The 23,985-nt window shown below is 38.0% G+C and overlaps 1 protein-coding gene across 1 annotated transcript in view; it reads right to left on the reverse strand.

Annotated features, from left to right (window-relative positions):
* The window catches only part of CFTR (CF transmembrane conductance regulator), a 206,379-nt gene that overhangs the window by 14,007 nt on the left and 168,387 nt on the right, over positions 1–23,985 (reverse strand). Inside the window, exons 23-24 of the mRNA XM_007450771.1 lie at positions 11,921–12,076; positions 2,471–2,560 (exon numbers count right to left, since the gene is read on the reverse strand). Coding sequence (XP_007450833.1) covers positions 2,471–2,560; positions 11,921–12,076 — 246 coding nt within the window. The remainder of the gene's footprint in view (positions 1–2,470; positions 2,561–11,920; positions 12,077–23,985) is intronic.

Consider the following 23,985-nt stretch of genomic DNA (forward strand, 5'->3'; position numbering starts at 1 on the left):
TCTTTCCCTCTCTTGGACTTGCTTTAAATTCATCCATAGGATTATAAGGCATACAGTGCCAAGATGAAGGTACGGGCCTAGGGCACAAAGGGTAAGGAAGCTGCTTTGGCCAGTTTTGTTTCCAAGTCTTAGAGCTTGTAACTAATCATGTTCCTCATGGCTTCACACAATTCAGTCCAGATCTGCAAAGATAAGGTTTCACACTGGAGTGCGGGGCCCAATCCAACGTAGGAATAGAGTGTTTCTTGGCCTGACATTGTCATCGTGCACACTTTTGATTTCCGTTTCAGGGAAAGGGGAATTACAAAGAATTGGGATAAGATTCAAATGTTTGGCTCTCTGCTGTTACTCAATTCATTTCCCTCTAGAGAAACAAGTCATACCAAGGTCACAGAGAGGACTAGATGAAATGAAATTCAATCCCACTTTGCCCTGGCCAATCCTGGTTTACACCTTTTGTCCCATTATCCTGTCCAGGTGAGAAACTGACCCCTCCCCACATGGTCCTGTTTGGGCACAGTATATGATCAACCATATAGGACTAAAGTCCAGACCCCACAATTTGTAAACCAATGCCTTTTCTGCTTCTCTGGGATGTTGCTTTTTTGTCTGTGCTCCATTCTCAGGCCACCTCAACAAAAATTTATCACTACTACTCAAACACATGACATTACTGTAAGGACAGCAGCCCATCTCTGTTTTTGAACAGCAAATTATTTTTAAAAGGATCAATGAAAAGATATACCTCGGGGGCTTCCCTGGTGGCGCAGTGGTTGAGAGTCTGCCTGCCAATGCAGGGGATACGGGTTCGAGCCCTGGTCTGGGAAGATCCCACAGGCCGCGGAGCAACTAGGCCCGTGAGCCACAACTACCGAGCCTGCGCGTCTGGAGCCTGTGCTCCGCAACAAGAGAGGCCGCGATAGTGAGAGGCCCGCGCACCGCGATGAAGAGTGGCCCCCGCTTGCCGCAACTAGAGAAAGCCCTCGCACAGAAACGAAGACCCAACACAGCCAAAAATAAATAAATAAATAATTAAAAAGAAAAAGATATACCTAAGTATGAGTTGATCAAATAAAAATCTAAACAGGTAAAATTTCTGCACATATTGGCATTTAAAATCTTAACCATGTCTTCTAAAATTTTAGATTATTTTTATGATCCCGATTTCCTGTAAACTTTATTGTGACTTGGCAATACTTGCAGATGTTATAAAGTCTAATGTCTTCCTTTCAAAGTTTCTCTCCCACCACACTGTGTTCCTATAGTTCATTCTCTGAAGTCACATCAAAGACCTTAAAATGTGTCACTTGCAATTTAGTTAATGTTTTCTTTAAAACCCGTTTGTTCGGTAATAAGGAAACTTTGATAATGAAGACGGTTAATCTAAGTGCATTTTATTAGGGGCATGTTAAGGTTAGACACTCAATGGGTAAGTGTTTAACACGCACAGGCATTTCAAAGTTTCTGTCAAGATCCACTCTGAAGGGAGGAAGCCAAGGAAAGAACATTTGGCATAAACAGAATTGGGCTTTACAACAAGGACCAAATATGTCAGAGACAGTGGAATAAAGCTGTTCTCTGAGAAGACCTTTGCATCTCAATGTTCTTAGGTCCCATAATTGTAGTCTGCCACCATCCAGAGCTTTGGACATAAACCTCAAGTTTAGTAAACTGGAACAATTTATGTTCTCCTTTTCTTAAATATAACGCCTGTATTTCAAGAATTATCAGTTAACAGCTAGGGTGTCTGTTAAGGGAACCAAGAATCCCACTCTAGCTCTCCCCCAGCTCTAAATTCCTTAACCACCTGGTGGGTAAATACAGGGTATTATTTAGGAATTTAGATTCCATTTTAATCCATGTATTTCCTATGGTGTCCTAATGACCTCAAGGAATAGAGTCTGCCACATCTAGGTCATGTGATATTTTGGCTGGAGGTGCTCATAGCCAAAGCCTCTGAAGGCGGTTGATTTCTGGTGACTTCCAGAGAAGACTGTAGCCATCTTCAGGTGTTCTAGGATGATCATTAACCTTCTGTGCTAAACCTATGCTTCCCAGAGAAGTATATCATGTCAAACTAAAGCCTCCTTCTTATGCTGGGAAAGTTTCAGAACCCAGACAGGGAGTAGACGAGATGGTGTGGACAGATGCTCCTCTGTATCGGGAATAATCCTGGTGTGCTGTAGGTGTCTGGGTCTCTCCTAGTTCATGTCTCAGTGATGCGCATTTGGGAAGAAGGCCAAAGTATACCATCTCTGGGGCCTGATAGTTGGAGACTTACTACTGAGGAAAGGGCTAGGGTCTAATCCAAAAAACTTGGTGCTCGAGGTATATTAGAGTTTTCCATTTTAAAGTTATCCACACACACATGCACATACATGCACAAAAGTGTATAAAATTATCTCAGCTGTGATAACCACTCGTGTGTATGAGCAAGCTTTTTCAAAATTACTTCAGTGAGCAGCCTTACCTCATCAGCAACTTTCCATATTTCTTGATCACTCCACTGCCCATAAGGATCCAGGTTTTTTCTAAATGTTCCATAAAAGATGAATACTTTCTATATCAATAAAAAAAGAGGAAAGCATGAATAACCTAAAAAACTTTGTATATTTCCCTCATTTTATTGTGAAATAGTCCAAACAGAAAAAAATATTTAAAAAAATAGCACAACAAACATCCATGTACTTACCATCCAGTTTTCTTAAATTTTTATCATATTTGCTTTATATCTTTTTTAAGAAATAAAATATTACAGCTACATTTGAAGCCCCTTGTTAACACTTATCTAATCACAATGTCCTTAGAATAAAGAAACTGAGATCACTATAAGTTGTGGGAAATTAAATTTTTTTTATTCCTAGTAATATTCCTTACTATGAACAAATATATAAAATTAAAGTTAAAAATTATAAGTTTATGAGTTATAATTAACTTGTTAGAAGAAATTCCTATTTTGTTCATGTATTTTCCTTGGATTTCTTTTATGATCCTAGCTTCCTCAGGGATTCTGAAACTCTATGAATTCACAGACATTCAAACACACATGTTCATATGGTCTATAAACCAAGGCACACTTCTACTTATACAAGCAGACAGACACAGGAGAGTATCACGACTTAGAAATCAGTGAAAGAATGAGAATCAAATATTTGTTTAACTGAATGTATGACACAGAAGGGAAGGGAGGCAGATGAGCCGCATCCTGCTGAGGTAGCAAAATGACAATCAAATTTCCTGTAAGGAGCATTGCACAACGATCCCCCCTACTTGCTATGTCACTGTCTACTTAGGTCTGCCTATACGAACAAAAAAATTCTTTTAAAGAAAATCACTGTCTCACTGGGAAATGCTGATGTAACAATAAAAATAATATTTAGGTCTCTCTCTCTCTGTACACATGGGTGAACTGAAAAATACTTTTGATGTAACATTCAGAAAATTTTTTTCTTTACCACTTTTCTTTTGCCTTTGGTTAATAACATCCAGTCAGGAGAATTGAGAACTAAATTCTTTGAAGCTTTAGTTTTCACTAATCGCCTTAGGCTAAGAGAGAATGCTCAGTGCCCAGCTGGTCTGTGAGGAAATGCACAAGGTAATGTGCAGATGAACGGTGTCTGTGTCTCTCAGGCAGAAGGAGAGTATCCTCACCATGGCAGCCAGAGTCACATTAGAAACTTCATTCCCCGGGGCATAATTTATGGCTTAAAGAACAAAGTTGTGGCCAAATATCACAGGAACCCTCTGGAGAAGGCAACAAGACTTATGCTGGTATTTCTTAATCTGCATCAAATCACGTTCCTAAGGGATGCTTCCACTGCTTTACAGAAGTGAATATAAGAGACAAATATATGACTCATAAGAGATGATGGATATATTTGTACATCCTCCTCCAAGCTTCCAAGTAAATGAAAGTCATGTCCAAATAAGCTAAAGAGAGCAGACAAAGTGTGCTATCAGGAGAGTCTGATAAACTAAAGAGAATTAAATAAGAAGTGGCTCTGAGAACGCCAGTCAATGTATTATTGAAGCAATTAGGTTTATTTGGTATCTAAAGTTCAAAGGCTTGCCAATGGAATTTTGCCATTTACTGCTTTTCACATGTTTTCTTTTAATATTATGTTTCTTTATATAAAAGCTTCTAGCATTATTGAGAAACATAGGAAAAAACAACTGTGAGGGTTTACCAAGTATAAGCCAATGTATTACTTCACTAAAGTTATCTCCACTGGGAACTCAGAGGCCAGAACACAGAGCTCCGGTCTATGGCAGGCTTACCATGTGCCAGGTAAGGCTCTTTAAATGTGTTATCTCTTTTTATCTTCATATCAACCTAATGAAATAGATCTTATTGTACATGAAGAAATCACAGCCGGGAGAAGTTAAGTGACTTGCCCAGGGTTACTTAGCTAGTAGTTATAGAGCTGGAATTCAAACCTAATAGTGTTTGTCTCCAAACCTGTGCTCCTCATAACCATAGTAAAATGCCTCAAGTCCTGGGCAGACCAGTTTTTATTCCTATCTGGAGCTCAAGAAAGATTAAAGGTTGAGCAGGTGCAGCCCATTGGGTCCATAAAGAGCCCATCAGTGATCAGCAGCGTAGTCATAATCCAAGCACTGCTATCCATCCCTCTGGTCACAGGCTCAGTTCCTGCACTGGGAGTGGAGATTTTAGCTTCCTGTTCCTTTTCAGGACCTGACTTGAAGGCTTTTATATGGGTTACAGTGTCCTTGTAACTTTCAAAGAGACTTAACACATCCAGTGGAAGAGCACAATAGGAAATTTTACTTTGGCCAAATGGAAAAGGCCATTATTCTGGAGGACTGTGTAGAGGCCAAAGGTGTCATAACATCAAAGCAGACACAGAAGTTATAAAGGCAAGGTGCCTTGCTAAGATGCTGTGGCAATGCAGCTCTGGCCTGGTAGGAATACCTATGAACAGGAACCCAATCTCTTTGAGCCTTAGTGTTGTTGTAAAATGGGGAGATGCTACCTTTCTTCTCAAATCTTCTCTAACTTTGGGCTTTCCCATTTTGATAGATAGCACCTTCGTTTTATCAATCCACAAACTTTGGAGTCATCCATGACTTTTCTTTCTTCCTGATCCTCCCAAAAGGAACCAATCATCAGTCCTGTGGATTGTTTTCCCCAATATATCTCAAATCCATTTGTTTCTCTATCTCTTTGGCCACCACATAGTTCAAGGCACCAGTATCTTTCTCTGAACACTGTAAGAACCTCCTAATTGGTTTCCTTCCTTTCACTCTTGCCTCCCTCCCAGTCCACTCTCATTTAGCAACCAAAGTAATCACCACAAGTGTAAGTTGCATCATGTCATTAACCTTTTAAAAAACTGTCAGTGGCCTTCCACTACATTCAGAGTAAAATGTAAAACCCTTAAGATGGCCTACAGACCCTGCATGATGCAGCCTCTTGCACTTCGTCTGTCTCATTTAGTGCCCCTGGCTACCCCACTCCCTTTTTCACTCCAGCCTCCAGCCACCTGGGTTTCTTTTACTTCCTCAGTTCACTTCACACATTCTATCCTCCCTGCCTGGGAATCTTATCCCCTACCTTCTTCCTGTGGCCAACTACATCCTTCAGGTCTCAAGTTCAATGTCACTTCCTCAGAGAATCTCTCTTGATTCTTAACACCGAATAAGGTCGTCCAGTAGGATACGGCTTATAGTGAATATTAAAATTACATATGCATATGAGCATTTTGTTTTTAATGTCTATCTCCTCTCCTAGACCATAACTTTGCTGTGTACCCTGTCATTAGCACACAGGCTTTACATAGTATATGCTCAGTAAACACTGCCTGAATAAATAAATGGGCTGATGTGAACATAAGAAGTAAAACTATGAAACATCATAGTCACAGTTCAGCACATACTATTTTTCTTCCTTTTGAAAGAATAGCTACCACAACCCAGAGTGTTTAAATGAATAGTAGTAACAGCCCATTAAAACTCTGATGTTTGTAATTGCTTGAGAAATGGTATGTCTAACTTTTTTCACAGTAGCCTGATAATTTATATGTAATAAATGTATGGCAATATACTACATATTAATTTTATTTAAAATAGATACATATTCAAAATCATACTGGAAGAAAGTTTTTGTTGAAACTAGACATCCAAAAATTGTAGATGCAGTGGATTTGATACCATTCAAAAATTCTATAGGTTTTTGTTTACAGTTTATTGTCTAGCATTAAAATAATACTTTAACTTTAAAGAGAACTTAAGTGAACAAACTGGTTCAGTTAAAATTCAGTTTCATACAATTAATCAAACATTCCATTCTTGTCTGACAAATAGTATCTGGCACTCATTTGCTTTGAGGGGTGCCAGTGGGTGTCCCATTGTTTTCTATACTATTGGAAACAGTGTTTCTACAAACTCATCTCTAAAGCTGAGAGGTCCTTGGAGGTCACCTATGTCCTTTTCCTGCTGTACAGATGAAACAGCCAGGGTCCTAAGAAGTTGTATGGTTTGGCCAAGGATTGTGCAGCAAAAAATACGCTGGAAATAATATATCACAATGACCTTCTACCTCTCTTGCAAGAAAATGTTCACCGGTAGGAAAATTAGGATGTGCAAATATTTGATATTTATGTAATGTCATCATGTATGTACACTACAAAGAACAATTCTTGGGGCTCAAGGAAGAACAAAGAGAGCACCATTGTTCGCCACCTGACTCATCTCTTCCCTGAAGCTGACTCCTCAACCGCTCAGCTCAGTGGCGATGGCTGAGCCTGTGTGGGGCATTCAGGGCTGGCTACGCACCACAGCAACAGGCATTATGCTTTAGCCTTGGAAGTCAGATGAAAAACAAAAAAGCATTTGTCTTCTGCGGTTATTGAGTGTAGTATAAATTAAATAAGTGGGAGGAATGACTCCTTATGCTTAAGTATATCGTGCTGTTTTGTTTTGGCTCAGAAGGGGGGAAAATATATATATATATACACACAATATGTATATATATACACATATAATGTATAGTTTTATTAAAATGTGGCCCAAATGTTTATAAGCATCAAAGTGTCTGTGATCTTGCCTTTTGGCAATGTTTGCAAAACTTTATTATACATTGAATTTGTACAATAAAAATTCATCCAATATGAACAAATCGAGATCCTAAGGTTGGATTACAGAATGTCTAAAAATAAATGCTGCTTTGCTTTTAGGAACATCTAGGAAGAAAAACAAGGTGAATTTTATTAATCAAAAATGTTTAAGCTTGATAACAACTTGAGAATAACTTTAAAATTTTGATGTACGTATCATTTATTTGTATGTAAATGACTGCATGTAACGTGTTCAGATTTTTGTTTCTGTAAAGTCATTTAATGTTTCACGACCTTTTACACTACGTTTTAATACACACTTTTTCAGAAATAGCGTTAAAAAATGATTTTCAGATCTGGCCAAATTATCACAAATTTCAAATGGTTAGTTAGGCTCAGAAATAGTACAATTGTGTTGCACTAATGTCCATACTAGTTATTTTTCTTTTCTCCCTTGAATTTGGCACTCCATGCCCAATGCCCACTGTCCTCTTCACTTTAGTCCAGGCTCTTACCACATCACAGCTAGAGGGTTTCTGAGCCCATCTCCCTGCTTCCCATCCTGCCTGCTGAAGTCCTCTGTCCACACACAGCCAGCCGCAGCATACCCTTTGGCTGCTCTTTTACTACCCTCCTTCCAGCTCAAGAAGACTCAACCCACTCCTCGACCACTTTAGTACTAGCGAAGTCTTTCCCTCTTTCTCCTAACACTCCCTAACAGGCGGCCACCTCTGCCCATTTTGCCCCCACAGCTCTTTCTAGTTCCACCTCTGTAGCTGTTTACAATATCCATGTCTAGGATCCTAGAATATCCTCTCCACAGCTCCCTGCCCCCAACCCTTCTAAAACCTACACATTTTACGACCCTTTAAGGCCCACCTTCATCACCATCTTCTTTGTGAAGCTGTCAATACTCATTTGTCAATACAAAGGTGAAAGAGACATGCTCCTCTACCCTTAAGGAACTCTAAAAAATAGTAACAACCAGCATAACACAGTGTGTTGTAATTTCTACATGCCAGGGAGTAGTTTAAGTACTTCGAGTTATTTATTCCTTTACTCATTTAATCCTCATAAAACCCCAATGAAGTAGTTACTACCATTATACACATTTTACAGACAAGGAAATTGAGGCTCAGAGAAATTAAATAAATTGCATAAGGTTATACAGCAAGAAAACCCAGACACTGGTAGAACCACAGCCTCTTGTAAAAGAGAGCAAGCATTTAGTGACTCAGCAGAAAAATATACATCTTGAATTCCTACCATGTAACCTACTGTATGTGCTATATAAGAGATAGAAAAATCAGTAAGGGAAAAAAAAATCTATGTTTAATTTAGCATTGCTACTCTATTCTTCTTGCTAGATTTCTTTGATTGTTGATGATTTTGTCTTTACGTCTTGCTTCCTTAACTAGTATGTCTACAAAGTGTTTATAATACTGAGTGGAAATTAAACAAATACACAGATAATTCCAATATAAGACATAGAGAAGTACCAGGAGAGATTTGTAAACAAAGTTCTAGATCCCATCTGGGATAGGGATGTGGGAGTGGAGAGCTGGGGTTACAGTCAGGGTTAACAGGGAAAGGGAGGGAGTCAGAAGAGGCCATCTGGCAGAGTTTAACATCTGAGATGCCAAAGTGACTCCAGTGAAGGAAGATCATCTGAGACAGAGGAAGTGCGTGGACAGAGGAAATGAGCGAGAAAAGTGAGGTATATCTCACAGCACAGTAAGTCCAGCTTGACTGAAACTTAAAGGTGCCCACGTATGAGGAGTGGTGGATCTGACTGGACAGGTTGGGTTGGGACCAGATTATCAGGGACCTAAACCACAAATGGAAGAATCTACATGTTATTCAGTGAAGAAAGGGGTGTCTTAGAAGGTTTTTGCCTTGGCAAATCACAGAGTTGGAATGCTACTGTAAAAAGTTTAATCTGTGTGCAACATGTAATAGAGAATTCCAAAGAATAAGGTGAGAAAAGCACAGCAGTGGGAGTAAAAGAAGGAAGGCTACAGTTCTGTGGTGGAAGGAGCAATGACGGAGCTTGGAGCTGGATTCTTGCTCATCATTACCCACGGCACTCCATCACTATACTTAATCACCTATGCTTAATTTATCATTTTGGCTTCTTCCTCTGATCTCTGACTTAAGGCGATGAGTTCCCACTGAAAGCTCATGGGTGGGATTGGGACCTCAGTATCTTTTACATAAGTATGGAACCTATGGTACTTATTATCATTTAAAGCATGTGGAAGCAGTTTAATAACTAATTATTAAATTGTTAACTATTGTGAAATTGAACTGCTGCACTCACAGTTTCATTGTTTAGCTCTACAGATACATGATTTGGCCCTATCTGATATCCCTGATAGCAAAAGATGCTCCAGCTCTGGGGGAAGTCATATGCAGGTATGGATTATTTTCAGATCATAAAGTCTTATTGCAGGAATAGGCCTAGTCATTCCCCAATTATAGTTTGCATTCCCCAATTATAGTTTGCAATTTTAAGTCTCGGTGTTCAATTGCCTAAGCCAATGGGACTCTGACTATAGCCCTCACTGTCTTCTCCACGCTCTCAGAGCTGAGAGGTAAAGTAGAACAAATTAAAGAAGGCTCCACCTTGAAATGTACACAATGCCCTGTTTTCCACGCTGGTACCTTCTCTAAGATTGCTTTCTAGCTGCAGGAGGGAAGAACACACACACACGCACAGACAAACTGCGAGAATTTGCCGAAACTAATGACATCTTGTGATTCCACAGCTGACGTCTCGCGATCACTATGAGGGAGAGGGAAGTTTCTTGTTCAAAGTTCCTGTTTCATGTGTCTGAAAACAAGTGATTAATTGACCTAGAGATCTCTGCTATCTCAATGTCAGAGGTCTTGGGGAACCTCTTGCAAGGTCAGAGAGATGGAAGGGAAAAAAAAAGATGGAAAAGCAAACAAAAATAGTTCCTGGACTTTTAATTTCCTCTTTCTGCTTTTTAAAGATCAAACTCCAGAAAAGGAAAAAAATTACTTAATTTGAACTTTCAAAGGAAAGTTGGGAAAATAAAAGCAACTCTTGGTTTGGATGTTAAAAAGGTCCGAGGAGTTTACCCTCTTTCTCTCTTTCTTGGGCATTCACTTAACGTTCTCAAGATGTCACTGTACAAGAAATAGTACCTTCTGTCTACAGACATCCTTGTGATACCGGAAGACAGTCCCAGAATCCAGGGTCATAAACGTACAATGAGAAGCATTTTTATTAGCACGATTACACAGTTTTAAAGGCGTAGCTCAAAGTATTTCTTGTTTAGTTTTTAAAAAACTTGATGCCATAGAAGAGGGAAAAGGCAAGTTTGGAAGATTCATGTTGGCAGAGAGGCAAGATAAAGAATTTTCATAATTCTAGCCCACTTGATTTTCCTCTACATTTTGCATATTTGGGTTCCTAAACAGAACATACAATAAAACAAAAATCTTTTCATCACATGGCAGATAAACTAAAGGATTCTCAATGAAACTGAAATTATTTCTTAGAGCTTTGCTTATTCTAATGGGTGGATTTGTATAAACAAGAACAACAAAAAAGAACAAAAGTTTCACTACTGTAGTTTAAAATGGGATCAGAAAACAGAGTCAACTGAACGGCAGCGCATCTCGGAAAACCAAATTCTATCCCATGCTCTTCAACATTGTTATCTTGCCTAATGCTGTCACTTTGGGATACTTGTATTCCCAGTGTTTCTTTATCTTCAGACCCTCTGACAATCCCTTTTTTCTTTCTGAAGAAACAATACTGTTTTTCAAAAGTTCAACCAAAGCTGAACTTTTGAAAAAGCTTTTGATGAAGCTTCTGGCAACATGACAAAGTTTAGACAAATGAATTAAAAGCATCAGTCTAGCAGTTACAATATTTCGTGCCTCATTAGATGAAAGGAGCAAATGTTCCACAGAGGTAATCTATCAAGACATACAAGCTGTTTTCTTTCTCAGGCTAGACTTGTAGCCTGTAGCATCTACCTGGAGATGCTCCTGGCATTTTAATTTTGTGTTAAAAGTAGAGAATTGTTAGGACCATGGTAGTAGAAAGGATTCAGTGCCCATTAGTACAAGGGGAACAAAGATATTAAAACAGCAACTATATCCAAAGAGATGAGAACAAACACCAGTAGATATACAGCCCATGCCTTTCAGATTTGGTCCCAGTAATGGAATTCCTTGGTTTCCATTAAGATCATTTAAAAATGGAACTGTTGCTATTTCTCTCATAATTAAAATGTCCTCTTGCACAATAACACAGATAGAATGATACTAAGCCAGTGAGGCTGAAGATCCTTTGTGACCCAAATCAAAGAGTGACATTAAAAAAAAAAAAAAGCTACAGATTACTCTGACACGGTTCATTCTTTTCAAAGAACAAAAAAACAATCATTACACTTTTTATTTTCAATTCCACTGCTTCATGCTTCCAAGTGTTTGTTATTTCAGCAGCATCTTTTATATCTTACAAAGCATTTCTCAACCTGCTGTGATTGCTAACTTGGAGCTCAGACCACTGAAGCAGAAAAAAAAAAAGTTGATAAAAACAAAAGCCCCATGCTCCTGCTGTGGTTTATGTCTTCTGGAAAAAGCTATCAAAACTATTAATAGTTCGATAACCGTATGTCAGAGAATTCCAAACTTCTAGTAGTTTTTCTCCCTATGAAAAGGCTGTATTGCAGAAAAAAAAAAAAAGACAGCGATACATAGGGAATATATTTTGCAGGGAAATGTGAATTTCTTGAGTGCAGGTGTCAAATAAAGGGAAAACTGTACTTAGTCATCTTTTTACTAGCTAAGTCTTTCTGGCTTACCTGTGGTAGGACTCCAAAGGCTTTCCTCCACTGTTGCAAAGTTACTGAATCCCAAGACACACCGTCTATTTGGATTTCTCCTTTGGTGTTCAGCAGTCTCAAAAAAGCCAGTAACAAAGTGCTCTTCCCTGATCCAGTTCTTCCCAAGAGGCCCACCTAGAATATCAGTGATGGAATTACTCCTGTGACAGATAGATGCAATACCATAAATGTAATCTGGTATTATACGTTAATAAAAAACCCCACTGGAACCGTTTTCTTGTTGCTGTTGTTGTTTTGTTTGTTTTTTAAATCATCACCAGGGGAAGTTTCACTTATTCATTCAAACATTTTTGCGCACTTCAAATTCTGACCAAAATTGATCTGGAACAGAGCAACCCTGGAAGACAATATAGAAACTGGCCATAACAGATCGGACCCCTGATGCTGGGTTCATTTATTACTTACCTTTACTAACGGCAAAAAGGTTGAAAATGCCCATTTTGCATCGAAGAAAACAAAGATACAGTGTCTTAATGCATTAATTTTTTTTTAACATCTTTATTGGGGTATAATTGCTTTACAACGGTGTGTTAGTTTCTGCTTTATAACAAAGTGAATCAGTTATACATAGACATATGTTCCCATATCTCTTCTCTCTTGCGTCTCCCTCCCTCCCACCCTCCCTATCCCACCCCTCCAGGCTGTCACAAAGCACCGAGCTGATCTCCCTGTTAATGCACTAATTTTTGAGAATGGGCTCAAGCCAGAAGCAGAGACCTGCAGCTTGATCTAGTTCCAAACATGAATGTGAGTTTGAAAATTATTAAATCTGCAACGGTTCTAATATTTAGATACTGCCATAATAAAATAAGCGAGCATCAAGTTTAGGCCTAAAATAAAGAATAAGTTCACATTCTCACAGAAGACAGGTTGGGCCTTACCATCCTCAGTGGATAAGCACATGGACAGTTGTCAAATCAACCTTTTATATCCATTCTGATTGGCAAGAAGAGAATTTTAGGAAGCAAAGGAGATATTAAGGAAAAGAAAAAACTAGTCTTGTTCCTTAAAGACTGTAAGAACACAGCACGGAAGTGAGAAGGCGGTGCACTGCAAGGAGAGAAGAGGTGCCTCATGTGCCCCACAGGGATCTGACTCTGTGTTCTGATGCCAGCCCAGACCCAGCTCTTAGAGGAAGATGCTGTGAGTGGGACAGAACATTTCTGCAGTCATTAACTAAACCCTGAATAAAGTGCTCGACATTTAGTGGCACTGAATGTTTCTTTCTTTCCCCTTATATTATTGCTATTTCTTTTTTATCATTTGGCCTTTTTACAAGACAGCTGAACAAACGGTCTTGTAAATCGTGCTTTTTACACTATTTGTGGTAAAGGACAGTTTGGTTTGTGTTTTAGTTTCCAATCCACCATCAGTACTTTAAAAAGTAGAAAATAAAAATGAATTTCTAGATGCTTACTCTCAATTTCTATACTTATTACAGACTAGTAACAGTTTCTAAACCAGAACTAGTTACAGACCACAATAAATGCTTGAGAGTGTACAGAAACCCACGATAATAACTTACTGAATACTGATTAGGAACCTGGTAGTAAACTAGGCCTTTAGGTAAGCTGATAAACAAAAGTGACACAATTGTCTTTCTGTCTATCATAAGAGTCCTATAATGGGAGTTTCACGTGTTTGTTTTCTGAGACAACTGAGAAAATCAGATAAACAACATGTTATACATAACACCCTGTTGAGGTTCTTCATACTACTAATCACAATTGGTAATTATTTTATTTATTCTTTCCTTGATTATTGCTTGTATTCACCCAAAGAATATAAGTTCAAAAAGGGCACGGTAATCTATCTTGTTTTCCACTGAATTCTCAGCACCTGGCATAGTGGTTGGCTCACATAAATACTCAATAAAAACTTATTTGGATTGACTGACAGTCAGATGGAAGGATGAATGGATGGATAGACAGACAGACAGATAGGTGGGTGAGCAGGTGGGTAGATAGATGGAAGGAAGGAAGGAAGGAGGGGAGGAAGGGAGGGAGGGCAGATGAATGAATAAACTTATTTAGTAGATCTAATAAATAAATGGATATAGTCAATTTTGGTCAATTACCAGATCAGCTCTTAATTTAAAAATCTTGTGGAATTTCATATGCACACTTCTATTTCTGAATCAGCCCATGTTGTACAAACACATTCACCATACATCATGATTTTCCAAACACAACAGTAAGGCTTTGTATAAGCAATCTGAGTATGCCCTGTGTAGACGAGGCATGAGGAAAGAGAAGCAAAGGCAAGTTCAAGAGCAGGAAGTGATCTGCTCTAAAGTCATATAAAGCACTTTTGATGAAAGAGTTCCTTGAGTTTCAGACTCTTAAATCATTAGCCAGGATTCTAATGATTAGGATAAATGACTACATTCCTTTTCCTTAAGAAGCAAATATTGAATGTTTAGAGAACGCAGGTTTTATGTTGGGATAAAACTGGATTAAGAGGCAATTTGTAAATCTTTAGCTTTAAAGTTTTTAGCTATCGCTCTGGTTTCCTTATATTGTTGAACTGCTGGCATTGCACTATGTCACACACGGTTTTCAGCAGCGTGGAATCTAATTGGTTCATACATAACAAAGTCTTCTGTTGTTTATATAATTGGCACATAATAATTCTTTTCCAGGATTTGTTTTTCCAGGCTTCTCAGTGATCTGTTGAATAAGGCCAGAGTACTTCCCGCAAATAAGCTTTTAAGATAGATCTTAATTCCAAGTCAATGTTTTCTAGTAACTTCAGTGTACCTCCTCTTTGAGAACTTTGGATCAAGATAAATCAAAATGTTATGTGGAAAGTTAAACAGTGTTGAGTTTGGTGCTAGCTGTAATTGCATTGTACCATGACTAGAACAGTCTCAGTACATTCTTTTCAGAGTGTCTTATTCACCATTTTAATACTGCAACAGATTGAAACCTGTTGTAATTATTTTTCATCTCCTTTAGTCTCCAGAAATCAAGATGCCAAATCAAATGAAATTTGGATGCCCAGAGTTATAATAATTGTAACTTTTATATGTTGATTATTAATCTATTGATTATTAATAAAACATAATTCCTAACATAATAAGTTCTTGAGACTATGCTCCTTATAAAACCAGTATAAGACAGAATTCCATATGCGTTTAACAAATCAAATAGATACTCGGCACTTATGCTGCTATGATCTGAGCCCTTGATATTGTTTGAGGCATCTTAGTATTTTAAAGAGACTACAAATGGAGAGAGCAGATAAGCGCACCCAAAAGAACAGACCTCGAAGTCTGATTCAATATCTGTTTAATCAGAGGACTATCCAGTATTGTAATATATACAACATATCATCTGAGGTATTTTGTGAAATCTAGGTTTCTCATGAAAGACCTAGCTCCAGGTTAAAATCACAGCCTGTATTTTGAGAGGAAAGAGAAAAGGAAAAAAAGGAAGAGATATTCTAGTTAGGGGAAGGTGATGTTAAATTTAGGCAAAAACCAAAAGCTTTTAAGAAAAAACTATTTGAGACTGAAAAGAAAAATAAGTTTCTTTTAAGTTACTGTTTTCCAGTTAAAGTTATGAAATACTTTCTACATTTCTCATGCATTGAAAATAAAATTTAAAGCACAGGTTCTGTGAAGTAAAGGCCTAAATTAAGAGCCAAGAAAGTAATAGGACACCTCTTCACTAAAGTAATTTCTATGAACAAAGTGTTTTAATATGAAGATTGAATCATTTTTCTGCACAAAATATTGATTTTTTCATCTTTTTACCATGCTATAGGCTGAATATTTGTGTCTCTCCTAAATTCATATGTTGAAATCCTAACCCCCAATGTGACAGTATTAGGAGGTAGGGCCAATGGGAGGTGATTTGGTCATGAGGGTGGAGCCTTCACGAATGGGATTAGTGCCCTTATAAAAGAGGCCCCAGAGAAATCCCTTGTCCCTTCCACCATGTGAGGTTACAGTGAGAAGACAGACACCTATGATGAAGTGGGCTCTCATCAGACACTGAACCTGCGGTGCCATGATCTTGGACTTCCCAGACTCCAGAATTGTGAGAAATAAATTTCTGTTGTTTATAAGTCACGAAGCCTATGATATTTTGTTACAGCAGCCTGAATGGACTCGGACACATCATAGAACCAAGAACACCAAAATTCATTAAAAATTGAACAAGAAATGCCCATTTAAGTCCTTTTCAAATGTTTTCTCTCTCTCTTTTAAGAAGATGAATTAGACCACAGTTAAGCTTGCAGGATTTTTGGATAATAGAAATAATATACAGATGGTCCCTGACTTAAGATGGTTTGACTTACAATTTTCTGACTTTACAATGATGCAAAAGCAATATGCATTCAGTAGAAACTGTACTTTGAATTTTGAATTTTGATCTTTTCCTGGGCTAGTGATACGTGGTACGATACTCTCTCATGATGCTGGATAGCAGCAGTGAGCTGCAGCTCCCAGTCAGCCATGTGATTATGAGGGTAAACAACTGATACACTCACAACATTTCCATAACCATACAACCATTCTGTTTTCACTCAGTATAATATTCAATAAATTACATGAGATATTCAATACTTTATTATAAAATAGGCTTTGTGTAAGGTAACTTTGCCCAACCATAGGCTAATGTAAGTGTTCTGAGCCTGTTTAAGGTAGGCCAGGCTAAGGTATGATGTTCAGTAGATTAAGGGTATTAAATGCATTTTTGACTTAATATTTTCAACTTATGATGGGTTTAACAGGACATAACCCCATCATAAGTCAAGGAAGATCCATACTAAACTTGAGCCTACTTCTTAATCCCCATGCAAGAAGTTTTTTGGGGGGCATCTTGTTACAGTTTGCAAGATGTTGTTAAAGGTTCTAAGGGCAAAGCAGTAGAAATTACATTCTTAAAAGAGTTGCTCAGAATAACATTTTAAGAATCAATTCCTACTGTAATCAATCATATAACCTAGAAGTAGGTATAATCCATTCATTCATTCATGCATTTAACATACAGTAAGCTAGGCAATGTGCCAGGCAAAGGGACAAAAAATATTGAAAAACAAGACTTCTAGTTTCTGGTCCAGCATATAAGGAATTTGGGTGTCATCACTCTATCTTAACAACAAGTGAAAAGCTGAGCAAACTGAAAATCAAAACTCTTCTTAGATCCTTCAGAAAATGAAGTCACAGGGCAGATCACTGCCGCCACAAGTGGAGAGACAGACAGAATCACAACTTACTGGAGCAGAAACCCATGATCAGAAACCTCCATAGCAACTCGAGTGAGGGTAGGGAAATCTAAACTGTAACCAACAAATTGCTGGAGGCTCAGTGTGGTCAAGTCTGAGAGTAAAAACCGCCCAGGAAGGTCATTCATAGAGAGGTCCCCACACTTTTGTAAGTATTACTTCCAGGAGCTCAATCACAGTTCATCTCACAGTGAAGTACACAGAAATATCCTCTGGTGCATCCAGCAGGAAGATGTGGGAAACCACAATTTCATAATATTACAGAACATTCTGTTTTTCTTAACAAGGCCTCCTTCAAGAGAAACTATTTTACCAGAACCTAACCTACTGGGTTTTTTATTAGAACCTAACTGATCGAAGAAAGGAGAATACTCAACTCCAGCCCACACAAGTGTACTGTTGCACCTAAGGGGGAGAAAAATCTGAGAAGCACTTGTGAAGTTCACTGCTCAAGGGCACAGCCTCAATAAAAGACTGAGACTTAATTATAGAACAACAGAACACTTCCCTTTCCCCCAGACTTTACACCACTAAAGGCCTAATTATCAGTTTCTTTTATCCAGTATGTCATGCCCACCTTTCAACAAAAAAATCACAAGGTAGGGAATTCCCTGGTGGTCCAGTGCTTAAGACTTCGCCTTCCAATGCAGGGGGTACAGGTTCGATCCCTGGTGAGGAAGCTAAGATCCCATATGCCTTGTGGCCAAAAAAACAAAACAAAAAACAGAAGCAGTATTGTAACAAATTCAATAAAGACTTTAAAAATGGTCCACGTCAAAAAAAAAAATCTTAAAAAAAATTACAAGGTACACTAAAAGGCAAAAAACACAGTATGAAGAGATTGAGCAAGCATCAGAACCAGAGTCAGATAGGCCAGAAATGTTGGGATTATCAGTCTAGGAATTTAAAACAACTATGAATAATATGCTAAGAGCTCTAATGGAAAAAGTAGAAAACATGCAAGAACATATAGTGTAAGCAGAGAGAATGAAATTTTAATAAAATTAAAAAAGAAATGCAAGAGATAAAAAACAACAACAACACTTTAACAGGAATGAAGAATGGCTATGATGGGCACAGCAGACTGAACATGGCTAAGGAAAAAAAACCTGTGAGTTTGAGGCTATGACAACAGAAACCTCCAAACCAAAAAGCAAAGAGAAAAAGACTAAAAACAAAAAAACAAACAAAAATCCAAGAACTGTGGGACAGTTACAAAAGGTATAATATACCGCTAATGGAAATACCAGAAGGAGAAGAAAAGAGAAAGGAACAAAAATATTTGAAACAATAATGACTCAGAACTTCCCCAAATTAATGTCAAAAACCAAACCACAGGTCCAGGAAGTTCACAGAACACCAAGCAGGATAAATGCCAAAAAACTACATGTAGGCATATTATATTCAAACTACAGAAAATCAGAGATAAAGAAAAAATCTTGAAAGAAGCCAGAGGGAAAAAAACCACCTTACTTATAGAGGAACAAAGAAAAGAACTAAATTCAACTATTCTTCAGAAAACATGCAAGCAAAAAAAGAATGAAGTGAAATATTTAAATTGTTGAGAGAAAAGAACCACCAAGCTAGAATTCTGTACCTTGTGAAATTATCCTTCAAAACATAAGGGAGAGGGCTTCCCTGGTGGCGCAGTGGTTGAGAGTCCGCCTGCCAAAGCAGGGGACACGGGTTCGTGCCCCGGTCCGGGAGGATCCCACGTGCCACGGAGCCGCTGGGCCCATGAGCCGTGGCCGCTGGGCCTGCGCATCCGAAGCCGGTGCTCCGCAACGGGAGAGGCCACAGCAGTGAGGGCCCGCGTACCGCAAAAAAAATAAAAAGATGGTTAAGGTGGACTTCTGTAGAGCAACTATAAAGACTTGCAAAAATCAAGGGAATTTGATGCCAGTAGATCAGCTTTGCAATAAATGTTTTAAAAAGTCTTCAGGAAAATTATTTAAGTCAGAAATTCTGATCTATGTAAAGAATGGAAGAGCATCAGAGAATGAATAAGTGAAGGTAAAATAAGAAATATTATTTTTCTTATTCTTAATTGATCTGACAGGTAGTAGTGTGTTCAAAATAATAGCAACAATGTATTCAATTATGTGTATTTATATATATGCTTCTGTGTAAGTGAAATGAATGGCAGCAACAATACAAGGGACAAAGAGGGAGGAAGTGGGAATACAGTTGACCCTTGAACAACACAGGTCTGAACTGTGCAAGTCCACTTACATGCAGAGTATTTTCAATAGCAAACACTACAGTGCTACAACATCTAGAGTTGGTTGAATTAGATGATTCAGAACTGCAGATAAAGAGGGACCATGTGTACAGAGCAATCCCAGATAAACAGAGAAGATATTTTCTACTGTGCAGAGGGTGGGTACCCCCTACCTCTGCCCTGTTCAGGGGTCAACTGTATTTTGTTATAATAACATATTTCCAAGACCTGTGAGGCATTATAGTGTTGTTTAAAGGTGACATGGATTAGTTGAAAACATATATTGCAAATTTTAGGGCAACTACAAAAAATTTTAACCTCTCTCACCTATTTCTCTCATCCTCCCACTGCCCACCCTTCTGGCAACCACTTGTTCCCTGTACCTATGACTCTCTGTTTTGTTACATTTGTTCATTTTTTTTTGTTTTTAGAGTTCATGTATAAGTGAAGCCAGATGGTATTTGTCTTTCCAAAGAAATAAACCCACTTTAAATGTAAAGGCATATATAAATAGATTAAAAGTACAGAAAAAGATATACCATGTTAATACTAATTAAAGAGAGCTGTAGTAACTAATTTTACACAGAGCAGACATCAGGGCAAGAGAAATTATCAGATAAGGGATACCATATAATGATAAAGGGGCCAATACTCCAGCAAGACATAATAATTTTTAATGTGTATATGCCTAACAACAGTGTGTCAAAATAACATGAGGCAAAAACTGACAGAACTGCAAAGAGAAATAGATGAATCCACTATTAAGTTGGAGACTTCAATATTCCTCTATCAAAAATGGACAGACACAAAAGTTAGAAAATCAGTAAGGATATAGTTGAACTCTACACAATCATCAGTCAATTGGATATAATTAACACCTATAGACTACTTCATCCAACAACAGCAAAATAACATTCTTCTCAAGCTCCCAGGGAACATTCACCAAGATAAATCACATTATGGGTCGTAAAACACAATTTAACGAATTCAAGAGAATGCAACTCATACAATGTATGCTCTCAGACCATGATGGAATTAAACCAGAAATCAATAACAGAAAGACAGCTGGAAAATCCCCAAATACTTGGACATTAAACAACACATAGGTTAAAAAAGAAATCTCAAGGGAAAAAAGATTTCGAATAAATGAAAATAAAAAAGAAATTTATCAGATTTTGTGGTATGCAGCAAAAGCAGTACAGAGGGAAATTTATAATATTAAATGCTATAGAAAATAAGAAATATCTAATATAGAAATATCTAATATATCTCATACAAAATAAATATATATTTGCAGTATAATATAAATATCTGTATAGAAAAGAATATTTAATACAAAAAAGAAGAAATATCTAAAATCAATAATCTAAGCTTCCATCTTAGGAAACCAGAAAAACAAGAGTAAATTAAATTCAAATTAGGCAGAAGAAAAATAAATAAATAACAATTACAGTAGAATCAACCAATTGAAAACAGGAAATTGGTAGGGAAAATCAATGAGACTAAAAACTGGTTCTCTGAAAAGATCATTAAATTTTATGTTTCTAGCCAGGCTAACTAAGAAAATAAGGAGATGACACAAATTACTAACATCAAAAATGAAAGAATATTTACCTTATTTAGCATAAGGAATGCGGTTAATATTGTAATAACTTTGTATGGGGATGAATGGTTACTAGACTTATTGTGGTGACCATTTCATAATGTATGCAGATGTCAAATCACTATGTAGTACACCTGAACCTTACATAATATTGTATGTCAACTATTTTTCAATTAAAAAATTTTTTAAAGAAATGAAAGAGGGAAAGTCACTACATCTCTTAATACATATTATTAATAGTAAAGAAATACTATGAACAACTCTATGCCCACTAGTTTGATAACTTAGGTGAAATGAACAAATTCCTTAAAAGATACAATCTGCCAGAACTCATATGAAGAAATAGACAATCTGAATAGGCATATACTTTTTAAAGAAATTGAATTGATAATTAATAACCTTCCAAATCAGAAAGCACCAATCCCAGATAGATTCACTGGTGAATTCTACAAATCACCTAAAGTAGAATTTCTACCAAATTTCTACAATCTCATTCAGAAGACAGAAGCAAAAGGGATACATCCTAAATCATTCTATGAGACCAGCATTGCCATAATACCAAAACTAAAGACATTACAGATCAATATTTCTCATGAACAAAGATGCAAAATGCTTTAAAAAGTTAACAAATGAAATCCAACAATGTATAAAGAGAATTATACACCATGACCAAGTGGGATTTATCCCAGATATGCAGGGTTGGTTCAACATTTGAAAATCAATTAATACAATCCATCATATCAATGGGCAAGAAAAATAATACGGCCATATCAACAGATGCAGAAAAAGCCTTTGACAAAATCCACCATCAATGCCTGATAAAAACTCTTAGCAAAGTAGGAATAGAGGGAAAGGTCACCAACTTGATAAAGAACCTCTGCAAAAACCCTACAGCTATTATTACTGGATGATGAAAAATGTGAAGCTTTCCCACTAAGATCAACGTCAAGGCAAGAATGCCCCCTCTTACAACTGCTTTCAGCATCCTAACCTTAGCTAATGCAACAAGACAAGAAAAGGAAATAAAAGGCATACAGATTGAGAAGAACAAAATAAAACTGTTTTTGTTTGCAGATGACGTTATCATCTATGTAGAGAGTACAAAAGAATCAATACTAAAACTCCTGGAACTAATAAGTGACTATAGGAAGATTGCAGGATACAGCGTTAATATACAGAAGTCAACTGCCTTCCTACATACCAGCAATGAACAAGTGGAATTTTAAATTAAAAACAAAATACAATTTACATTAGCATTCCCCAAAATGAAATACTTAGGTATAAATCTAAGAAAATATACACAAGATCAGGATGAGAAAAACTACAAAAGTGATGAATTAAATCAAAGAAAAATTAAACAAGCGGAGATATTCCATGTTCATGGATAGGAAGACTCAATATTGTCAAGATGTTGGTTCTTCTCAACTTGATCTATAGACTCAGGGCAATCCCAGTCAAAATCCCAGCAAGTTATTTTGTGTATATGGCAAACTGATTCTAAAGTTTACATGGAGATGCAAAAGAACAGTCAACACATTATTGAAGGAGAAGAACAAAATCAGAGGACTGACACTACTCAACTTCGATGATTTTGGAAGTTGACTTAAAATAGTAAGGCAGCCTAATAAGAACACGTTCAGTTTTCCAGCTTTTTGCTCAATGATTCTCTTTAACTCCACTTCTCTTTAACTCCACTTATCTCCTTTCCTCCTGTCTCAAGAAACAAAACAAAACAAAACAAACAAAAAAAAAACCCCAACTACTCCTACAGAACAAAGGCAAATCCCTCTATATACCCATCCTCTTATACAGATGTTCTTGCTTTCTCGCTCCCACCACCAACACTGGTGTTCTATATAACCCCTCAATTTAGGAATCACCCATCCCCTAAGCCTTTACAGTTGGAATTCTACCCTCACTCTTCTACATCACTCCTCTACACCTAATGACTCTCTAAAATATGGGTTCTCACAAGTAGATGGGCATGTATCAGCTCCACCTGGAAGGTGTGATAAAACACAGACCACTGTCCCCACCCCTTGGGCAGTAGGGCTCAGTGAGGCTCAAAAATATGCATTTCTTGCAAGTTTTCAAGTGACACAGACAATGCGGGTGCAGGAACCACACTTTGAGAACCACTGCTCTCAAAGACCATGTGGTAGCAAAATCAATTAGGATTTTCTGAGTTATCGCCTTCCTTTATTGCTTTGGCTCTCAAGATCCATAATCTGCACCAACTTGCACCAATCTTGGATCCAATTACATCCTTTATGCATCCTCCAGTCATCGAATGACTGAACCAGTCATTGTTTTCCTCACATGCTCCATGCCTCATGTTTTTCCCTCTGCCTACAGCACCTTCCTTCACCCACCTTAATTATTCAAATCACAGTTTAAGTCTTGAAGCCTCATTCTAAATGCCACTTCCTGTGGAAAACCTTCCCTGAGGGGCGGTGGAAAGATGGCGGAGGAGTAAGACGCGGAGATCACCTTCCTCCCCACAAATACACCAGAAATACATCTACATGTGGAACAACTCCTACAGAACACCTACTGAATGCTGGCAGAAGACCTCAGACCTCCCAAAAGGCAAGAAACTCCCCACGTATCTGGCTAGGGCAAAAGAAAAAAAAATTAATTAAAAACAGAGACAAAAGAATAGGGACGGCACCTGCACCAGTGGGAGGGAACTGTGAAGGAGGAAAGGTCTCCACACACTAGGAAGCCCCTTCAGGGGCAGAGACTGCGGGTGGTGGAGGAGGAGTGCTTTGGAGCCACAGAGGAGAGCACAGGAACAGGGTTGTGGAGAGCAAAGTGGAGAAATTCCAGCACAGAGGATCGGTGCCGACCGGCACTCACCAGCCCGAGAGGCTTGTGTGCTCACCCGCCGAGGCGGGAGGGGCTGTGAGCTGAGGCTCTGTTTCGGTTTCGGTCGGAGCTCAGGGAGAGGACTGGGGCTGGCGG

Source organism: Lipotes vexillifer, unplaced genomic scaffold (genome assembly GCF_000442215.2).
Source record: "Lipotes vexillifer unplaced genomic scaffold, Lipotes_vexillifer_v1.1 scaffold314, whole genome shotgun sequence".
In the NCBI taxonomy this organism is placed as follows: Eukaryota; Metazoa; Chordata; class Mammalia; order Artiodactyla; family Lipotidae; genus Lipotes; species Lipotes vexillifer.